Below are 21238 nucleotides of genomic sequence, written 5' to 3' on the forward strand. Positions count from 1 at the left end.
CAGGGACCAAGCAGGAACATCAAGGCAAGCTCCTCTGATGGGTACCTGGTCCGGGAGGCCCCGTGGCCTGACCAGGCTCCCTTAGAACCACACCGCAGTCCCAGACACTCCCTGATCCCCTGGACTGGGGGGTCGGACCTCCGTCAGACTGACCTTGCCCCTCCCAGCCTGATGGGGCTCCCAACTCACTTTCTCTCATAAATGTTTCCCTATCAAACATACTGAGATTTTAAAAAAAATTTTAATTTAAATTCAATGTAATTACCATAAAATGTATTATTATTAGTTTCAGAAGAAGAGTTTAGTGATGTGTCAGTTGCATAGAACACCCAGGGCTCCTTCCATCGCGTGCTCACGTGCCCTCCTCAATGCCCATCACCCAGTTACCCAGCCCCGCCCCCAGCAACCCTCAGTTTGTTTCCTAGGATTAAGAGTCTCTCATGGTTTGTCTCCCTCTCTGATTTAATCTTATTTTACTTTTCCTTCCCTTCCCCTATGTTCACCTGTTTTGTTTCTTAAATTCCACATATCAGTGAAATCATGTGGTATTTGTCTTTCTGTGACTTATTTTGCTTAGCCTAATACCCTCTAGTTCCATCCATAATGTTGCAAATGGCAAGATTTCATTTCTTTTGATGGCTGCATAGTATTCCATTGAATATATATACCACATCTTCTTTATCCATCCATCTGTCCGTGGACATCTGGGCTCTTCCCATAGTTTGGCTATTGTGGACATTGCTGCTATAAACACTGGGGGGCATGTGCCCTTTGGATCATTATGTTTGTATCCTTTGGATAAATACCTAGTAGTGCAATTGCTGGGTCATAGGGTAGCTCTGTTTTTGACTTTTCAAGGAACTTCCATGCTGTTTTCCAGAGTGGCTGCACCAGCTTGCATTCCCACCAAAAGTGTAGGAAGGTTCCCCTTTCTCCACATCCTCACCAATACCTGTCGTTTTCTGACTTGTTAATTTTATTAACACACCATTCTAACTGGTGTGAGGTGGTATCTCACTGTGGTTTTGATCTGTATTTCCCTGATGCTGAATGATGTTGAGCACATGGTTTTTTTCACGTGTCTGTTGGCCATTTGCATGTCTTCTTTGGAGAATTGTCTGGGCAAGTGTGCTGGCCATTTCTGGACTGGATTTTTTGTTTTTTTGAATGTTGAGTTTGATAAGTTCTTTTTAGATTTTGGATATTAGCCCTTTTTCTGAGAAGACGTTTGCAAATATCTTCTGCTATTCTGTAGGCTGCCTTCTAGTCTTGCTGACTATTTCCTTTTCTGTGCAGAAGCTTTTTTATCTTGATGAAGTCCCAATAGTTCAGTTTTGCCTTTGTTTCTCTTGCCTTCAGAGACGTGTCTAGCAAGAAGTTACTGTGGCTGAGGTCGAAGAGGTTGCTGCCTGTGTTCTGCTCTTGAATTTTGATGGATTCCTGTCTCACATTGAGGTCCGTCATCCATTTTGAGTCTATTTTTATGTGTGGCGTAAGGAAATGGTCCAGTTTCATTCTTCTGCATGTGGCTGTCCAATTTTCCCAACATCATTTGTTGAAGACACTGTCTTTTTTCCACTGGACATTCTTCCCTGCTTTGTCGAAGATTAGTTGACCACAGACTTGAGGGTCCATTTCTGGGCCCTCTATTTTGTTCAACTGATCTTTCTGTCTGTTTTTGTGCCAGTGCCATACTGTCTTGATGATTACAACTTTGTGATAGAGCTTAAGTCCAGAATAGTGATCCCGCCAACTTCGGTTTCTTTTTCAACATCACTTTCGCTCTTTGGGGTCTTTCTGATTCCATACACATTGTAGGATTGTTTGTTCCAGCTCTGTGAAAAATGTCAATAGTATTTTGGTAGGGATTGCATTGAACATGTAGATTGCTTTGGGTAGCACAGACATTTTAACGTTTGTTCTTCCAGTCCATGAGCATGGAATGTTTTTTTTTTTTTTTTTAAAGATTTTATTTATTTATTTGACAGAGATCATGAGTAGGCAGAGAGGCAGGCAGAGAGAGAGAGAGGAGGAAGCAGGCTCCTGCTGAGCAGACAGCTTGATGTGGGACTCGATCCCAGGACCCCGAGATCATGACCTGAGCCGAAGGCAGCGGCTTAACCCACTGAGCCACCCAGGCGCCCTGGAATGTTTTTCTACTTCTTTGAGTCTCCCTCAATTTCTTTCATGAGTGTTCTATAGTTTTCAGAGTATAGACCCTTTACCTCTTTGGTTAGGTTTACTCCTAGGTATCTTATGGGTTTTGATGTAGTTATAAATGGGGTCGATTCCCTGATTTCTGTTTCTTCTGCTTCATTGTTAGTATATAGAAATGCAGCTGACTTGTGTGCACCGATTTTATATCCTGTGACTTTGCTGAATTCCTGTAGCAGTTCTAGCAATTTTTTGCTGGAGGCTTTCAGTTATCTACATAGAGAATCATGTGATCTGCCAAGACAGACAGAGTGATTTCTTCTTTGCCAATTTGTATGCCTTTTGTTTCTTTCTGCTCTCTGATGCTGAGGCCAGGATTCCCAGTACTAAACCATCTTGAGCTTTTATCTCACCTTGGCCTTGGCCTCTTGGAGGACCCAGATTAACACACCACGTGTAGCAATTAGCATGCCTTTGATTAACAGCAGATCGTCTCCTTATTAACTGGCATTATTTACTTCTGTGGCCACTAAAGTGTGGTCTCTGTAATAAAAGGACAACTGGATTCCAATTCCAAAGCCACTCCCTCCTACCTCGTGACTTTCATCACAGTACTTAAGACTCTCCAGGCCTGTAAAATGCGAGCCTGACGCCATCCAGGGTCATGGTCACACTCCCTGATGCAGGGAGAGCCCCGGGCGCACCATCACCTGGCCATGCTCCACTGTCAGCTACCAACTGTCCACTGGTAGCTCTGACTTTTCCCACCTTTGATCCCTGTTCGGTGACAGCACGTTTGCTTACCGCTCAAGCTTTCTTGTCCCACCAGCCTTCTCGGCATGAAGCCCCAGGGGGCTGGCTTTCTGGGACCCTTCTCTGCGGTGGGCACTGGGACCGGGTGAGGGACGCCAGATGCCACTTCACTGATGGCTGTGTGCCCCCAGGCAGGTCCACGGATCATTCTGGGCCTCCCTTTCACACCCTGAGATAGTGACAACAATCCCCACTTGGTCTACCTCATAGGGTTAGGCCATTAATCTAAACAAATATAGTTACTTAAAACATTGCTGGGTTAATATACTTTGTAAAAGGTTGAGATATGATGTAGGGCCTTTTCCAACACGTGCAAATGGGCAGAGGTGTCAGCCCTTGTCACCTCCTAGGAGAATGGTCACCAGTTACGGTGATGACGATGGTAGAGGCCTGTCCTCCTCCCTGTACTTTCAAAGAGTGACATTAAACAAGCTCCTTCCTCAGGCTCCCTGTGGTCTGTGAGCATCGGGGCTGGTGGTACAGGCAGAGTGGAGAGCAGGGAGCTACCCCAAGAGGGGAAAAGAGGTTTTGTTTGCTTTGGGGCCTGGCCAAGCAGGGGGATACAGCAGGACCCCAAAGAACCCTACAGAGCTGCTGGGTCCCTCTCAGTATCAGGCTGTGATGTGGAAGACAAAGACCCCCTAGAAGTTAGCATGGACTAAAGATCTGGGGGCCCCTGTGGAACGTTCTGGGCTGAGGGAGATTCCCCACCCCCTGCACAGACCATGTCATTCCACTCAGGAGAAGGGGTTCCGCAGTGAAGCTCAGGATGAATTTCTTGTCATCTCAGAGATCTAATTTGATGAAGGGCCCGAAATTTCTGACCCCCAGTGTTGAGGAGTAGACGGAATGCCCACACCCTGAGCTCACAAGAGGGGTGCCCCGCTAATGGCAGTTTCATAGGCAAGGGCGCTGGGAACCCACAGAAACCTGGAGGCTTGCGGGACAGTTCTTCACAGCAGTGGGGGCGGCCTCCTCATACCTGCCCCCCAAATGGGGCTCCGTCAGAATCTGGCTCTGTAAACCCAAGGGGCCAGTGGCTGGGGGGTAAGACGCTGAGCTCAGTCTCACCCCCAGAGAGAGAGCACCAACCAGGCCTGGAACAACGGCCCCTTTCCCACAACCTAGTGTCCTGACGGTGTGACCTCCTATAGGCCTCTGGCTCTTTGCTCTCCTGCCTCCTCTGCTGGGAGAGGTGCAGGCTGGATGGAGGGGACACGGCAGCCCTCTCAAACCTCTGCCCTTTGCAGGGGAGGGACTCTGAGGTTTCCCTACCAAACAGGGGAGAGCTGGCCAAGCCCAAGGCAGACAGAATGCCAGCCCCTCCTGGCCCAAAGCACAAACATCTGTCCCCAAACCAAAATATCAACCAGTAGTTCCCGGCCTAGGGCCAGGAGGCTGGGCCTAAGATTTAAGAAGCTGATTCCACCTTCCTTCACTGCTGTCAGGACAACGCTCTCTGGCTGGTGGGAAGCTCTTTTACAGCCGATCAAAGGCAAGATCCAGGAGTGCTTGGCAGGAGGTGCTGGCCAGCTAGGAAGGGGCACTCGACCTGCAGCTACAGAATGATCCTGCTTAAGGAGCCAGTGAGAGTCACAGTCTGGTGGGGGCTGGATGACGCGAAAACCTCAGGGGAGAGGAGAACAACCGATAGGAAAGCTTGAGGAACAGGGTCAGTCTGGGCTTTCACCAATGCAGCCAGGATGAGACAGGAACCGTGCCGGGTACTATGCTTAGTGCTATGCTGGGCACTGTGTGCAGTACTGTGTTGGGTACTGACTTGGACACTGAGCTGAGTATTATGCCAGGCACTACAGTGGGTAATATACAGGGCATTGTGCTGGGCACTGTGCTGGGTAGTATGTTCAGTGCTATGCTGGGTACTAAGTTGGGCACTATGGTGGGTACTGTGCTCAGTACTGTGTTGAGTACTATGCTGGGTACTATGTGTAGTACTGTGCTGGGTATTACGCTGGGCATATGCCGGGCACTGTGTTGAGTACTATGCTTGGTACTGAGTTGAGCACTGTGCTGGGTATTATGCTGGGTGCTATGCTGGGTACGATGCTAGGTACTATATTGGGTACTATTCTCAGTACTCTGCTGGGTACTGTGTTGGGTCCTGGGGTCCAGGATGAACCAATACAGCCCAGGGCTTGCAGGGTGTGGTGGGGTCTGCAGCCAAGAGCACAGAGGACTGTAAATGAGCCACAGACACAACAAGGTAATGACCAGAGTTCCAAGGAGGACGTGGGGAAACCCAAGGAGGCTTTATGAGGAGGTGGCACTGGCGCCAGCTCTTAGTGACATGCAAGCTTCTACGACGGGGGCTTGAGCAGAGGTAGAGGAGCACGAGGTGTTCAGGCACAGTGCGTCCAGCACTTGGAAGCCAAGTCCTAGGGAACGAAGCCTGTTTCTGACCACAGCTGGGCAGGGGGGGGTCTGGAAGCCAGCCAGGAAGCAGCCCAGCAGGGACGTGGCCCCAGAGCAGGGCCACAGAGGCTGGGAACCAGAGGGCAAAGAGAGGAGATGCTGGGCACCAGGGGACCAGCTCCTGGAGGCTCGGGCGCAGGCAGGGAGGGTCAGCATGCACCCATTCCTGCATCGAAACCACAAGAAACTACCTCACCCACCGGCCCAGCTCTGCCAGGGGTCCTGCACTTGGCCAAGGGCCCCAGTAAGCCATTTGCCTCCCTGTTCCCTCCACCCCACCTCCACCCCAACACTCTTAAGCTCCAGGTGTTCCAGAAACTCCCGAGGCACCACGGCCACGCAAGGATTCGAACCCCAGCCTGCCAGAGCCCTAGTTCCCAGAGTGACACTCTCCAGTCTCCCTTCCCAGAAGGCTTCCACCACCCTGGGGGTCCTTGAGCTGCACGAGGGGGAGAGGACCCTCCCTGCACTCTGCAGGAGGGCATGCGACTCACTCCTGGCCACAGAGCTATGAGGTGTCACAGCTGGATTGGAACTGACACCCTGGCCCCTCCAGAAAATGATTACCAGGAACACAGATCACTGAGCTGGGGTGGCGGCGGGGGGGCCCACAAGGGAGACCCCGAGACCCCAGAGAGAGGTCCCAGGGACTGGGGAGGTGGTAAAGTCCCTAGCAGCTCCCTTCCCCAGATGGCAGGAGAGAAATGTTTTCTTTCTTATTGCAAAATTGGTTTTGAAATGTCAGAGCCCAGAACGGAGCCTGCCTGAGCCCCTAGGAGAGCCAGTGGTGGAGGACCCAGGACACGACCCCTCCCCCTAGGCTCCAGGGGTGGGCACAGGCTCTTCCTCAGGACGACCCCCTCCTTGGCTTACCACCCCCGCCTCACACCACCAGAGGGTGATGACCTGCCGGTATACGGGTACCAGGTCCAAAGGGATGGGTAGTACCGACACAGCGGGTACATATAGGGCTGTAGTGTTCCAGGACTGAGAGCATCAGGAGCTGGGCTGAGGGTGGAGAGGCGGGGTGGGGGAGGCGGTGTTTCATTTCACAAGCACACCCACACCCACACTCAGTAAAGGGTGTTCCAAGTAGAGGCAAGAGCACAGGCCAGAGGCCTGCTGAGCGGACATCTAGGCTGTCTGCCAACAGGAGAGGACATGTGCTTGCTCAGGCTGACGGCTGGAGCAGCTGAGGCCGGAAAGCAGGGCCGAGTAGGCAAGAGCAGACTTGGACACCAGGTGAAGTCTGGGTTTTCTTTGGTGGGCAACAGGGAGCCATGGAAGGTTTAGGTTTTAGAGGAGGAGAATCCCATCATAACATCAGGACACCCTGTGTGGCGTGGATTCTGGGCACACCTGTCCCCCTTTAGGTCGTGGGCCCTGAGGTAAGGTGGACCTCGCCTGCCTCCACTGCCCCAGGCCCCTGCATGGGGATGGCCAGCGACGCTCAGGACTCATGCCTGGGTTCAAGCCCCGACGAGGTCAGTTTCTGGAGCTTTGGCTCATCACTGTGTCCAGGAATCGCATGTTGCTATTGACAAGTGGGCACAGTAAAACAGCATTCACAGGGCTTTTGTAAAATAAACGTGAAAGCGGAGAGCACTGCCCAGAGGAACTGACAGGCGGTGAATGAAGGTCGTGCCCCCGCTCTCAGGGATCTGGGAGGACGAATCATTGGATACGTGCCTCCTGGTGGCAATCACGGTGCTGCTGATGGGGAAGGCCAAGTCTGACACGGGAAGGGGCTTCGGGCTGCCAGCTCCCCTCCCGTGGGGAAGTCCTTCAATCCCAGACCCTCCGAATTTCCAAACCACAATCCCTCCTGTTGCGGAAGAGACATCCAAGCCCCCCAGCTTGGTGCTCCAGACTGTCCCCCACTGACCCCCTAACCACCTCTCTGGCCCTATCCCCTGCTTCTGCCTGACACTCGGTACTGTCCTAACACTAGCCCTGTTAGGGCTCCAAGTGTGGGCTTCGGGCTCTGCTCACCTCCAGGCCTTTCTTACTTGTTCCCTCTGCCTGGAGCGCCCTCCTCCCCACCCCGACCCCTGCAGTCCCCCACTCGACTACCTCCTCTGTACTGGAGCTTCAGCAGTAAAGTCGCTTGTCCCTAGAGAATGCTCTTGATCTCCCAGGCTGGGAGACACAACCTCCCCGGGGTTCTTCAAGAGCCCCGGGTTCTCCGCTCACTTTACTGTCCAATTGGGAAGCATTTGATCATAGGACATTCGATCACCTGGGAGTCCCAAGGCCGTGGTCTGCGGCCTGCCGCAGGGGAAGCTAGTGAAAAAATGTGACTCAAAAGGGCAGGTCTCTGGTCCAGCAGAGTCAGGCACTGAAGGTATGAGAAGCACATTCTGAGATAATTAGCACCATCCCTTTCTAGAAGGGAAGTAGATGGAGGCCCAACAGGGCCCAATGACTGGCTGGTGCTCACACAACCAAGCAAGAAGCCGAGCTGGGATTTGAACCCAAGATGTCCAGACTCCATAGCCTGGCCTCACTCAAATCCAGTGAGCTGTTCTATGGGAAGAGTGTCAGAGGAACCAGAACGCCCTGCTTTCTGCCCTGCCGGGCACAGTTTTATTGTGAATAGCATCTCTGGTCATCAGAGGAGCACATGAGGCTCTAGGGAAACAGAAAGCTCATCTGACAAGGACTCAGAAGATTCGAATTCCAGGAGAGAATGTCCTACCCAGAGACGGTTCCAATGTGGACGAGTCACATGACCTAGGCCTCAGTTTCCCCATATGTAACTGAGGCTCTTCCTTCACAATGTTGTGTTGAACCTGAAATGATCAGCCTTACAAAGGTGATATAAATTTCTTCATTTAGACCATCCATTTCTAAAAAGAGCATTAGATATTTTCAGAAAGATACACCAAATCAGTAAGACTGCATGAAAAAAAGAAAGCAACCCAGGACAGTGGGTGTGGGGTCAGCTCGACTTCTAGCCTGGTCGGGAGATCGGTTTGTGTCGGAGAAGGTCAGCTGCCCTTAAGAGTGACCATTGTTAGGTGACAAGTTAGAATTGCAGGATATTCCGATGGAGGTGACCTGAGAGACGTGTCCGTCACGGCTTTGCTCAGAGATGGGAAACTGAGGCCCAGAAAGGGAGAGGGACTTGACTAAGGTCACACAGCACATTAGCATCAGCATAGAGAGTCTAACTCAGGTCTCTGATTCATGCTGATGTTCCTGCCTTGTCCCCAGGCCCGGAGCAGATGCCCATGGATGGGGGCAGCGCAGTGCCAGGCCAGGCCCCGGGCACCAGCACTTCTAGTAGGCACAGCACCACAGACCCTGAGCCCTGCCTTGTGGGGAGCAAGGCCAGACCCTGGCCCTGGGGTCACTTCTCGCTGGGCAGAACCAACCTCCTGAAGGCCGATCTGGACCCACCCAGACCTGGAAGGGACGTCCGGCTCAGGGACTCAGGGAAGCAGGAGGATGCTAGAGACCCACCTGGCCGCATGGAGCCTCTGCTGGTGCAGAAGAACCAGACGGCCACTGAGAGAGCATGGTCCCAGGACCAGCAGCAATTGCGTCACCCGGATCATGTTAGCAATACCGTTGGCGGGGAGGGGGACCCGGGGGGGGCTGCCCTGACCTTCCAGATCAGAATCGGCACTCCAACCCAAATCCCCGGGAGATTCCAGCACATCCAAGTTTGAGACACACCCCTGCCATTTATCAGCCCCGAAACCTGAGGCCTGAAGGGGGAGGGACCCAGCCAAGGCCACGGGGCCACGGAAGCCCCGGCCTCTGCATACCTCGGTCTCCCGCAGCCTGGCCTCCAGGGCCGCCCGGGGCCCCTGGGTGTTGTCGTTGACCTGCAGTCGCTCCTGCACGGCCTTCATCCACTTGAGGGCGTCCTCCACGCTCCTGTCGAAGCCCTCCTGGGGCGGCTGAGTCATGGCACCTGTGGGGGCTGAAGGCAGGACCACATGAGATCCGGCCGGCGGGTGAGAACGTCGGGTAGTGTTGGTGGGGATGGAACCGACACTGGGGACAGACCCGCAGCCCACCAGCGCCCCTCCTGGTGCTCCCACTCGGCTGCACAGTCCTCCAAAGGACCATAGAGGAGACCCCCGGGGTCTCTCCTATGGGAGAGCGGGCCCTGGGCGCCGGGCTGGCAGACATCCTCTCCAGCCTCTCGGCGCCCTGCCTCCCGCTCACCCTAGCTGGGGACTCAGGACCAACCCTCTTCTGTCTCTGTGGGTTGAAGCCCCTCCAAAGGAGAATCCCAAAACACATACAGTCTGAGATGCCCATGACACATAATGAATCATGATCTCAATGGATCGAGTAGTCTCACCCTGAGAAATAATTTTTGGCATCACGCAAGCTGAGGTCAGCCCCAGAATCCCACCTGAATATTACCGGCTCAGGGCTGGGGACGGGCCCCATCCGCCAGGGGTCTTGTTGTTAGCTCTCCACGAACTTGGGTCCACGGGGGACAATCACTGGTGTTTTTCCGCTGAGCCACAGACCACCTAGCTTGTGGTGGCCACGGACATTCAACTGACCCACCTGCTCTGCCGCCTTAAGGGAAGCCCTGAAGCCTGGATCCCGGAGCTAAAGCAGCCCTCCCTACGGTGCCCCCCACTCCCTCGCCCTTACCTTTCAGCGGCAGACACCAGGGCTCAGATTTTCACCCGTAACTTTCCTAGAATCCCACTAAACCCAGGCAAAACTATTCTGTATTCCAGCTCTAGTTGTCTGCTTATACCACGATAACCGACTTCGGATTAAAGTTATTTATATCTGCATCTTACGGGAGGGGATTGTGTGTAGCTTATCCCCAACCTCCCATAACGCCTCTGCCAATGTTGAGATGGCCCAGAACTGGTATGAAGTTTAAGGCACCGAAAAACGAATGTAGCATTGGTTAAAATGGCAAATGAAGCAAAATTGGAAAAACCCAAATGCCCAGCAGTGGGCATTAGTGAAGGGATGAGGGGTTCCCCGCCTTTAGGATATTATGCAGCCCACGAAAAGTACGCTTAAAATGAATGGATGATGGAGAATTTTTACACTATAACACCAAAACATTCGGCAAAATTGTATGTTTAGTAGTTACAACACTACACTAAAAGCAAACAGAGCCACAAAAAACTAAGCTCCTGGGGAAAGGTTAGGCAGTCGGGCCACGACGGGTCCACGTGACTGACTGCAGGGGGCGTGGCCCACAGTGGCTGAAGCCACATCCCACGTGACCTCAGGCCTCTCTTTTCCTGGCACAGTGTCCTTGGAGGCTGCTCCGGTAGAGACTGTTGGCCTGTGGATGGTGGAAACATAGAGTTGGAAGCTTCGGTTTCCTTATTTTTCCACAGGCACTTTGGGAATTTTCTAGAAAGAGCAACCACCCCTTTAAAAATAAAAATTTTTAAAAAACACAACAGTTTCTTCCCAAGGTTGAACTGCGTGTTGGCTCTGTCCTCGATCATCAGCTTGTGGTCCAACAAGCCTTGACGGAGGGCCTGAGGCTCTAAGCTCCCACCCAGGGCCGGCACAGGCTGGGCTGTGTCCCCAGCGTGCAGGGGTCCGCAGGGGGATCTGGGTCTGCAGAGTTAGGAGCTCAGCGTCCCAGCCTGTTGTTTTCCTTTCAGAGCTGTTTTGATTTTTTTTTTCTAACAATTTAATAAGTTCCCTGAAGCCACTCCCTGTCTTTGAATGCTCCGTTTGTAAAGCACAGTAGAATGTGTGGGCGCTTAAATTGGTTCATTGTGTCTTTAATCTCCCGCCTAGTGTGGGACTTGATTGGCTTCCAGAAAGTTCAGCTTTTACGTAACTTTACAAAGCAAGGCAGGGGAGGGGCAGAGAGGAGTCTCCCAGAGTTTCTGGGGGCAGGACCGCTGGCAAGAACTTTCTTCATTGCCACACGGCCCGAGAGAGGCTTGGGAGAGCCCTTCTGGCGGCAAATGCCCAGGGCCTGTAAGGCAGGGTGATTTGGAGACCCCGATGTACACTGCACGTTACACGTTGTACGATGTACATTACATGGGACACCTGGGGTGCAGCGGGGTACGGCGGGGCTCAGGTGGGCCTCAGACCCCTGGATCGGCCTCCACTGAGGGACCTCACGAGGCTGGGCTCGGGGAGCCCCAGGCGGAGTTCAGGAGACGGAGGCATCTTAGCCTGTTTTGCAACCATTTCGTTCCCCATGACACGCACGGGAACTCAACACAAGCTTGCAGCGAGGCCTGTCTCAAGAAGCTCACGGGAGAGGGACGCCTGGGTGGCTTGATCGGTGAAGCGTCTGCCTTTGGCTCGGGTCATGATCTCAGGGTTCTAGGACGGAGCTCCACGTCTGGCTCCTTGCTCAGCAGGGAATCTGCTTCTCCCCCCACCCCCCACCCCGCCCCTACTTGTGCTCACGGCTCTCTCTCTCTCTCTCAAGTAAACAAAATCCTTTTCAAAAATTAAAAAAGCTCATGGGAGAGAAGCAGCACACTGAGCACGCATGTGGGCTGCAGATCAATGTGCTCGGGGCTGGCGTGGGGGTGGTTTGAGGGAAGCGGGACAGCTCCAAACTTCCAGAGCTTTCTCTGAATAAAGGCTTGAAATGGCAACAATAGAGTGCAAAGAATTACAAAGAAAACCAATGGTCTGAAAACACAGTTATCAGGGGCCTTGGGTGGGCTCAGTCTGTTGAACATCAGACTCTTAGTTTCGGGTCAGGTCACCATCTCAGGGTCCTGAGATCGAGCCCCGCATAGGGCTCTGCTCTCAGAGGGAAACCTGCTTCAGGTTCTCTCTCTCCTCTCCTTCTGCCCCCTTCCCGTGCTAGCTCGCTAAATAAATAAATAGATAAGTAAATAAAATCTTTAAAAAAAAAACCATAGTTATCAAAAGACTAAATCAATGAGATATACATGCACAAACACACAATTTTTTATTAACATATTAAATCACAAGAGCTAACAATGGGGCTTTGCTACACGACTATTTCTGAGCTTCGGGCAGGTGACCCTGGCCAGGGAGGGTCGAGAGGGGAAGCCTTCACAGGGGTGGGCGGAGGCTGGGGGTTAGGCCGAAAGGGGCAGGGGCAGGAGGACCCCAGAGGGAAGGCTATGGGAGCAAGCACGGGGCTGGTCCGTAGGAGGAGAGAGAGTGAAAGGAAACCATCCCAGTTTCCAGCCTCCTGTGTGGTTACCACAAATATGGCAGGAAGAGAAATGACATTTTGGCCTTGACGACAGACAAGCTGGGCCAGGTCGTAGGCATAAAGCCGAGGCAGGACAGATCAGGGGCTCAGCTGGAACCCGGGTCACAACCCCTAAGTGTGAGAGGCTGACATGTTAGTAGGAGGCTGGCAGGACTTGTGGGATCAAAAGGGGGGGGGAGCTGAACTAGAGCTTGAGGAGGAAGGCTCAGGGCAAAGTGAGGGCCCAAACGCGGTTGAGTGTGTGCTGTGGTAGAGGGTGCTGGAAACAGGATGTAGCCCAAAGGGAAGAGAAAGGCACGAACAGGGCTGCCATGGTACATGGCCTACACTGCGCCAGGCACTTGGCCCAGGGCACCTACCACCACGACCTGAGAGGGAGGGGACACAGGGGGCGGCAGACTCATGCTGCCCCACGGCGGGAGTTCAGCCCAGCCTCCCCCGTCCACCAGCACCTTCCTCGTAGAATGTCGTGGGGACTCGTCAGGAAAGCAGGTGCTCCGAGCCCAGCACTGCCCGGCCGCCCCCACTTCTCCCCTCGCAGGTAAGAACACTGGGACTAGGACGTCTGGACGGTTTAGTTGTTTAAGTGTCTGCCTTGGGCTCAGGTCATGATTTCGGGGCCCTGGGATCGAGCCCCACATCAGGCTCCTTGCTCAGCGGGGAGCCTGCTTCCCCCTCTGCCTGCTGCTCCCCCTGCTTGTGTGCTCGCTCGCTTGCTCTCCCTCTCTCTCTCTGACAAATAAATAGAATCTTTGGGAAAAAACAAGAACAAAAAAAAACGCTGAGACCAGACACACAGACCCATGGCTTCAGGCTTGAGAGCTCAACCTCATTCTGTCAGATTCCACAGTCTGTGCCCGTCCCGCGGACCACACTGTCTCCAAAGCCAAGCCCAGCTCCCTGCCCCTTGGGGCATCTGACAGGCGTGCCCCAGGGCGGGCAGTGACCCCATATTGGACAGGATCCTATAAGGTGAGTCGAATCCACTCAGTCCAGCGGCAAACCTCCGGGGCCAGCGGACGCAGGGGTGCGGGAGCCCAGAAGCCGCGAGGAGACCAGAGGGAGCCGGGGATCGGCCCCCCTCTCCATGCAACTGGAGCCACCGAGCAGCAGGGACCGAGCACTGCAGCAACAAAACCACTGACTCTGACTACTGACAGCCCGCCGGGGCTCAAAGCCCGTCTCCTGACAGTCGGTGCACAGACCCCCCTCCCCTTCCCAGGACCTGCAGAGCTGAGGCAGTATGGTGCAGGCCCCTCCTGGCTCTGTGGTGCCACCAGACTCCCTAAGGAACAGGCTGGGACAGTCCCCTGCTCAGTCCTTCCAACGCCTCCTCTGGGAACATGCACACACTGTAACACGTGCCATTTGGGGATCTGGCCGCTGTCGTCATGCTGCTAAGGACCTCGCCCAATTCCAATGGGGAACGCGGTACCCCAGGACACCCAACCCCTCCCGGGCAGAGAGAGGGGCAAAGCCAGGTTCACAGAGTGGCTGTCATGGGGCTGGCATTATTGGTTCCAATTTACAAAGATGGAAACAGACCCAGGAAGGTAAATGCGCCTGTCCCAAGGGGCGGACGCAGGGTTGAGGGTAATAATTGCGATAGGCAACAGGGTCTGGTGTTGTGTGTGTGCCTAACTCTAGGATGAAGGGCTTATGGCTATTAACTCATTTATCCTACAAAGCCCCAGTGAGAGACTCGGCATTATCCCTACATTATTGCTGAGAATATTAAGGATCCGTGATACTAAGAACGTCACCCGAAGTCAGAGGGATGTTAAGTAGAAGGTGTAGGACTTGAACTCAGGTTGGCCTGCGTCCAAAGCCTTTGCTCTTAAACACCACAGTTCTACGAAGCTTCCATGCCTTTGTCCGTGGCCCCCAGCTGCCCAACCCCGCCCATGCAGTGCGGGGATCCCGCGGATCCTCTCTGATGAACATCAAAGTTCCAAGAAGGCTCCTTCGGGGGGACATCTGGGCCTCTGTTCAGAGATCTGGCCCTTGCCGCAGGCAGCCACAGTCCTGCAGTATGGGGCCACTGGCATTCGTTCTGGAACCCAGAAGCCTTCAGCACGCAGACCTCAGTAATCCCTGGACCGTGGCAGACCCTGTGGAGAGTGACAGCCCGCTGTGCCTGCCCTGCCAGCCTGGCCAGTGGCCGCCACCACACACTGACCCTGAGCCCGGGGAACGGGGCGCGCACCCCTTCCGTGACTCGCCCAGCTTCCCCGTGACTCATTCCTGCCCCGCCACAGTTTCCATCCTTACTCATTCCCGCTGCTCTCATGGATGCAGATGGAATTTCAGGCAGCTGGTTTGAATCCCAAAGTTTCTTTCAAGTGGATTCTGGGAATGCACTCTTTTGTTTACGTGTGGCAATGATGATGTGGCCAGGCCACCATTCAAGAGTGTCGTTCGGAGCACCAGGATGTTCCTGGGGCAGTTCTCTCCTGCCCAGCATGCCCAGAAGGTGATTCTGAGAGCAAAGCATGAAGAGACCTTATTTCATCTTTTAACAGTCTCTACGGGCCCGAATCCAGAGCCGGGACAATCGCTGGGCTCTGTCCCATCTCAGAGGGAAGGACAGGCTCAGAGAAGCTAAGGGACAGCCCCAAAGCCACACAGACGACAGGCCACCGCAACCTACCCTCTGCCCACCGCACTTGCTGATACCAAAACCCCCTCATCCTACCAGGCTTGTGGGGTCCACTTTACAATTCCAGCCCAGAGGGGACCGGCCAGTGATGGCTTTCACAATGAGGGCTCTGAGAACGATTTTCGAACAGCCCCCGTGACGGAAAAACGGCCGCTGGCAGTGAACACTGTTCTCCGGCCCAGCTCCTGCCCCAGACTCTGATTCTGAAACAGCGTTTCCCAGTCCTCTCAATCAACTGAAGCCAAGCTCTCTGTCAAAAGGCACAGAGGGAGCGCTACCCTCAGTGAACATGGTCAAAGGTCAAATACAAGCATCTGGGAATGGAGAGAGCATGCACAGGGCAACTAAGAGACAATGGGGGGAGAATGCACCCCTGGGGTAGGGCAGAGGCTCCTGGGGCACAGGTGTGCTTGGCTCCAGCTGCCGGCTGGAGGCGGGGGGGGGGGGGGGGGGGGGGACCAGTCAGAGGCCTCAAAGGGGTGGGCTCCTTGTAGGGATCTTGAGGCCCCAGGATCACGGCTGGCTCCTGGCAGCGTGGGCAGGGCAGTGAGAAGTCCAGGAGGCACGGACTGGCTGTCAGATGCAGATCAGAGAGCACTGGGCAGGGTGTCAGAGTACGATTCCGACCTGGCTGGGACAGAGAGCCTTAGACCACAGGCATGAGGTCGCTCAGGCCGGTCAAGGCGGTCCTACTGGCTTCTGATTCAGAAAAGATTGTTATGTTAGGTGGGTGTTGGTTTTTCACACTGTGGGTCATGACTCAATCTAGGCTCCGGCAGTAAAAACATGGCTCACAGTCCCAAGGACACCGTGATGACACCCCCTAAGTCTTCGGGCTGGGAGGACATCCAGGCCAGCTGCAGGTGCTGCCCCAGGCTCCATGGCCCCGGCCTGAGAAGATCTGGCCCAATGGGATGGAAGCCAGGATGAGGTGTCAGCCCTTTGTCCCTGCACCTGCCCTGGCCTCCCTTCCCAAGTGATCTGTGACAGCATGGCGGTGACAGACATCCCCACGCCCCTCCTCCAGGCCTCGCACTGGCCCTGCAAAGCTGAGGCATCTATCAGGTCCCCTGTGCCTCACGCCTTCTCTCGGAGGTGGTGGGGCAGGGGAGTCTTCCCCAGGGAGCAGCAAATCCCACAGTCATCCCCGAACCCATAAGACCTGCCTGGCCTCTGGCCCGACCTCCCTCAGCACCTCCCCCAGAACTGGAGCCCCCTCCCTGCAGGGTCTGCACCATAGCCCACGGGAAGTGTGGCCACAGCGACCACGCACACCTTGCCCCACGCCTCCTGCGGCTCCCCCATGTTAGAAGGCAATGGCAAACCTTTTTAAAGGAGAAGCCGTGGCTGCAGGTAACGTATTCTCAGAGCCCACTCTCACCAAGACGGATTTCAGAAATGAGAACTTTCGGCTAGGTGAAAATCTAGCTTTTCAATCTGAGAGCATTGCCCCAACATGTACAGTTTTTAACTTTTTATTTGTTTTTATTAGACTAGATTTGGCATACGACCTGTGGCCTCCAGAAACACCTCCCTCAGGTCCTAATTTGAGAACGCTTGGACTGGTGGATGAGGCCAGGGCTCCTTGTGACCCCCAAGGACCGAGCTCCCCCTAACCCTAGCTCCACTTTGCTGCACCACAAGGCACACTGTCGGGTTTTCCAGAAGCTTTGAGTCTGGGTGCTGCCCCCTCCTCCAGCTTAGTTCTGGCTGGTAAGTCCTTTCCTACCACACCCCTCTGCACCTCCTTCCAACAGACACTTCTCTGATCTCCTTTCCAAGATCCACTTAGCGCCACCGAGAGAGGTGGAGACCTTCCAGCTTCCTCCCTCCCTGCCCAACCACCCCTCCTTCCTCAGCAGCTCGTGGACACTGTGTACGCTGCTGTTGATGATGGGTTTACTAAGCACCATCTGTGGATTTCCCCATGTTCTCCTTCCCACCTAGGAGGGAGTTAGGATTATGGTTTCCATCTCATGGAAAGAAAATTGGGTTTTGCTTGAGGGGGGGGAGGTGCACAGCATGGTTCGTAAGCCACGGACCCAGAATGGGACCCGGCCGCTGCACCGCGCTGCTCCTGTTCCATTGCTCCTTTGTGCTGAGGAGTTCTCTGAAGGAAGGCAGGGTCAGACTCATCTTTTTGGTTAGCTGACTGGAGATGGGGTCACCTTCATTTCCAACGGCTTCCCTGGGAGTATAACTGATGAATAAGGCATTGTTAAAGGGCACAATTTATAGGGTTTGACATGTACACCCATAAAACCATCACCTCACTCGAGATAAAGAACACATCCATCACGCCCCGGGTTCCTGATCCCACGTCCGGTCCCTCCCTTCTGTCCACACCCCATCGCCGGCAAACGCTGATGTGTGCACGGTCACTGCAGGGCACTTGGCATTTTTCTGGAGGATTTCACGTAAATCGTATGATGCACTATGTATGCGTGTATGAATTTTTGGCCTGGCTCCTTTCCCTCGCCACAGCTCCTCTGGGATACATCCACGTGGATGCTCGTCTCAATGGCTCATTCCTTCCTGCGCTTTATAACGGCCCCATTCTGCGCAGGCAGCACGGACGGACCATTTGCAGCTTTTACGAATAAAGTGGCTCAGAACACTTGTGTACAGACATTCCCTTTCATTTCTCTTGCAGAAATACGTAGGGGTGGAGAGGCTGGATCACGTGGTTGGTGTGATGTTTACACTTTTTGGTAGCCTGGCAGTTGCCAGGCTGTTTTCCAAAGAGGCCACACCCCTGGCCATTCGTGACAGCAGTGTGTGTGAGGGTTCTGGTTCCCGCACATCCCCCCACGGCCAGGTCTTCAATCTTAGCCTCTTCTAATCGGTGTGCCGGGATAGTTTATTGTGACTTTTAATCTGCAGTCCAGAAGGCCAACCACCTGACTGTCTTGTGTTTGCACTTCGAGCGCCCTTACTAAGCTCCCGGGCTCCGCAGAGCCCTTCCCAGGCTCCTCCTCTCAGGCTGTCCCTGGCTCAGCTCCCAGCCTGGCCATGGGCTGAAGGCCAGAGGAGTAGGGAGCTAAGTGACAGGGGGACACACAGCCAACAGGAATCTGCTCCAATTCCAAGGGGCCTGCCAGCTGACTCCTTGAACAGGTGGTTCTCTGAGGCCAAAACCCTTGAACCAACAGCCAGAAGCATGTAGCATGTGATGGTCTCTCTGAGCTCTGAAACAGGGGTTCTGGGGGGTGCCCTACTCTGTGCTCCTGGAGCTCTCAGACGGGCTGAGTTCAAAAGGGACCTGGATGCCCGCACACAACTCAGCAACTCAGCTCACTCAGTGGCTGCCACGGGATGAAAAGCGACAACTTCCCCAACCGCACTGAGTTCCTTTGAACGTGAACTTGCATCTGAGCCCGGCCCTTGCCTGTCTTGATCGCTGCTCCCTTGATCAAGGTACCTGGGACAGACACTGAGACGTGGCTGGAGTTACAAATATGTGTGAACAGACAGGTAAATCTGGAAATTATAGAGAATAGTATTTACTCCCACTGTCACTTAAGTTGGTACTTGGTAATTATCAGCTCAATTCTTTTTTTTTTTTTTTCTAAAAGGAAGGGGACCTACTGATAAAGAAACAATTAGTGTCATAGTTACTGTTAATTTTCAACAAGGGTGCCAAGACAATTCAATGAGAAGAGTCTTTTCAACAAATAGTGTTGGGACAACTTTATATCCACAGACAAAGACAGAACTTGGACTCCTACCTCACACCATAGACCAAAGTAACTCAAAATAGATCAAAGGTCAAATTGTAAAGAGCCGGACTATAAAACTCGTAGAGGGAATCATGAGCATAAATCTTCCTGGCCTAGGACTGGGCACTGTTATCTTGGATATGACACCAAAAGCACAAGCAACAAAGGAAAATTAGATAAATCAGACTTAATCAAAATTATAAACTTCTGTGCTTCAGAGGACACTATCAAGAAAGTGAAGAGAGGGGTGCCTGGGTGGCTCAGTGGGTTAAGCATCTGCCTTCAGCTTAGGTCATGATCTCAGGGCCCTGGCATCGAGCCGCACATTGGGCTCTCTGCTCAGCAGGGAGCCTGCTCCTGCCCCCCCCCCCCCGTCTAGCTCTCTGCCTACTTGTGATCTCTCTCTCTCTGTCAAATAAATATAAATAAAATCTTTGGGGAAAAAAGTGAAGAGAAAACCCCACAGAATGAAAGAAATTTTGCAAATTATTTATCTAATAAGGGATGTCTATCTAGAAAGACAAAAACCCAATTATAAAATGAGCAAAGGATCTGAATGACATTGCTTCAAAGAAGATGTGGGTACAAATGGCCAATGAGCACATCAGAAGATGTTCAATATCATTAGCCATCAGGGAAATGCAAATTAAAACCAAAATGAGATACCACTTTGTGCTCATTGGGACCCTTAGAGTCAAAAAGATAAACAATAACAAAGTATGCTTGAAGACATGGAAAAAGGGAAACCCCAGATACTGCTGGTGAGAATATACAATGATGCAGGCACTTTGAGAAATGGCCTGTTGGTTCCTTAAATGAACACATAGTTACCAGAGGACCCGGCAATTCCCGGGTGTTTACCCAAGAGAAATTACAACATGGCCCCACTTTAAAACTTGTACACACGTGTTCATGATAGCCAAAAAAGTGGAAACAACCAATACGCCCGTCAACTTATGAATGGGTAAATACATGTGTTACATTCATACCATGGAATATTACTCAACAAGAAAAGAGAATGAAGCCATCATAAAGCCATACTATAAATGTCCCTTGAAAACATGATGTTAATGACAGAAGCCAATCACAAAGGACCACACACCACCTGATTCCACTGATATGAAATGTTTAGAACAGGCAAATCTATAGACATAGAAAGTCGATTTGTGTTACCTAAGGCAAGGGTTGGGGAAAGATGGGGGTGGTGTAGGGTTTCCTTTTGGGGGAATAAAAATATTCTAAAAATGATCATAGTAACTTTTGTACAATTCTGTGAATGTACTAAAAGGCATCAAACTGCATACTTTAAATGGGTGAAATATGTTGTGAATTATATCTCAATAAAGCTTTTTAAGAAACGATCAGAATCCAAAAACTAAGAGGGCCATTCAAAGAGACCTAGTTTAAGCACCCATCTTTGTTTGAATTTCCTTAAAAATGTACCCATCCAAAGGCCTCCAAGACCCTTGCACACCTCCAGTGATGGGTGGCTCACTACCTATTCACAGCAGCCCGTCCTCTTTTTACAAAGCTCAGGATTCCCTCTGGGGCTGAGCAAAGTGCAGGCCTGGGAGCAGGCGGTGTGGCTGGCCAGGACTGCATCACCAGGGCCAGTGGGCTGACACTGGGCAAACTCTGTGGGCATACCCTACCAGTGGTATGCCCATATATGAGGAGTTAACGGGCTACCTGAGATCTTTTGTAAAATGGTGAACCTATACATTCCATCCACTGAGCACTTATTAGGTACCAGGAGACCTCTTTGTCTCCTGGCCCGCATGGCCTCACCTGACCCTTAAGGTAACTTTGACGGTTCTTATGATAGCCCCTACTACAAAGATAAGGAAACTAAGTCTCAAAGAGGTGAAATAACTTGACTTCAAACTTTCAGGGGCACCTGGGTGGCTGAGTTGGTAAAGTGACCAACTTAATTTTGGCTCGGGTCATGATCTCAGGATTGTGGGGTGAAGCCCCTTGTTGGGCTCCACAGTAAGCATGGAGCCTGCTTAAGATTCTCTCTCTCCCTCTGCCCCTCTCCCCACTCAATCTCTCACACACGCACTCTCTCTCTCTCAAAAATAAAATAAAAAAAATCTCAGAACTGGTCACTGTGATTGCCCAAGAGGCACAGCCGGGATTTGAACCTGGGTCTCTCAGACTCCAGAGCAGCAACCCAGCCAGCCAGTCGGGCCAGACTGCTTCTGAGAGCCTGACACCTCGCCAGCATCCAAACTGGGCTTCCGGACACTATGTGAGCGGCATGAAACGGGAACAAACAGAAAGCAAACT

General features: G+C 52.8%; 1 protein-coding gene across 1 annotated transcript in view; it reads right to left on the minus strand.

Annotated features, from left to right (window-relative positions):
• SYNE3 (spectrin repeat containing nuclear envelope family member 3) overlaps positions 1-21238 on the minus strand; it is an 83635-nt gene that overhangs the window by 42772 nt on the left and 19625 nt on the right. Inside the window, exon 2 of the mRNA XM_059373907.1 lies at positions 9174-9331. Within this exon, the coding sequence (XP_059229890.1) occupies positions 9174-9317 (144 nt within the window). The 5' untranslated portion in view covers positions 9318-9331. The remainder of the gene's footprint in view (positions 1-9173; positions 9332-21238) is intronic.

The sequence above is a fragment of the Mustela nigripes genome, chromosome 13, assembly GCF_022355385.1.
Source record: "Mustela nigripes isolate SB6536 chromosome 13, MUSNIG.SB6536, whole genome shotgun sequence".
NCBI lineage: Eukaryota > Metazoa > Chordata > Mammalia > Carnivora > Mustelidae > Mustela > Mustela nigripes.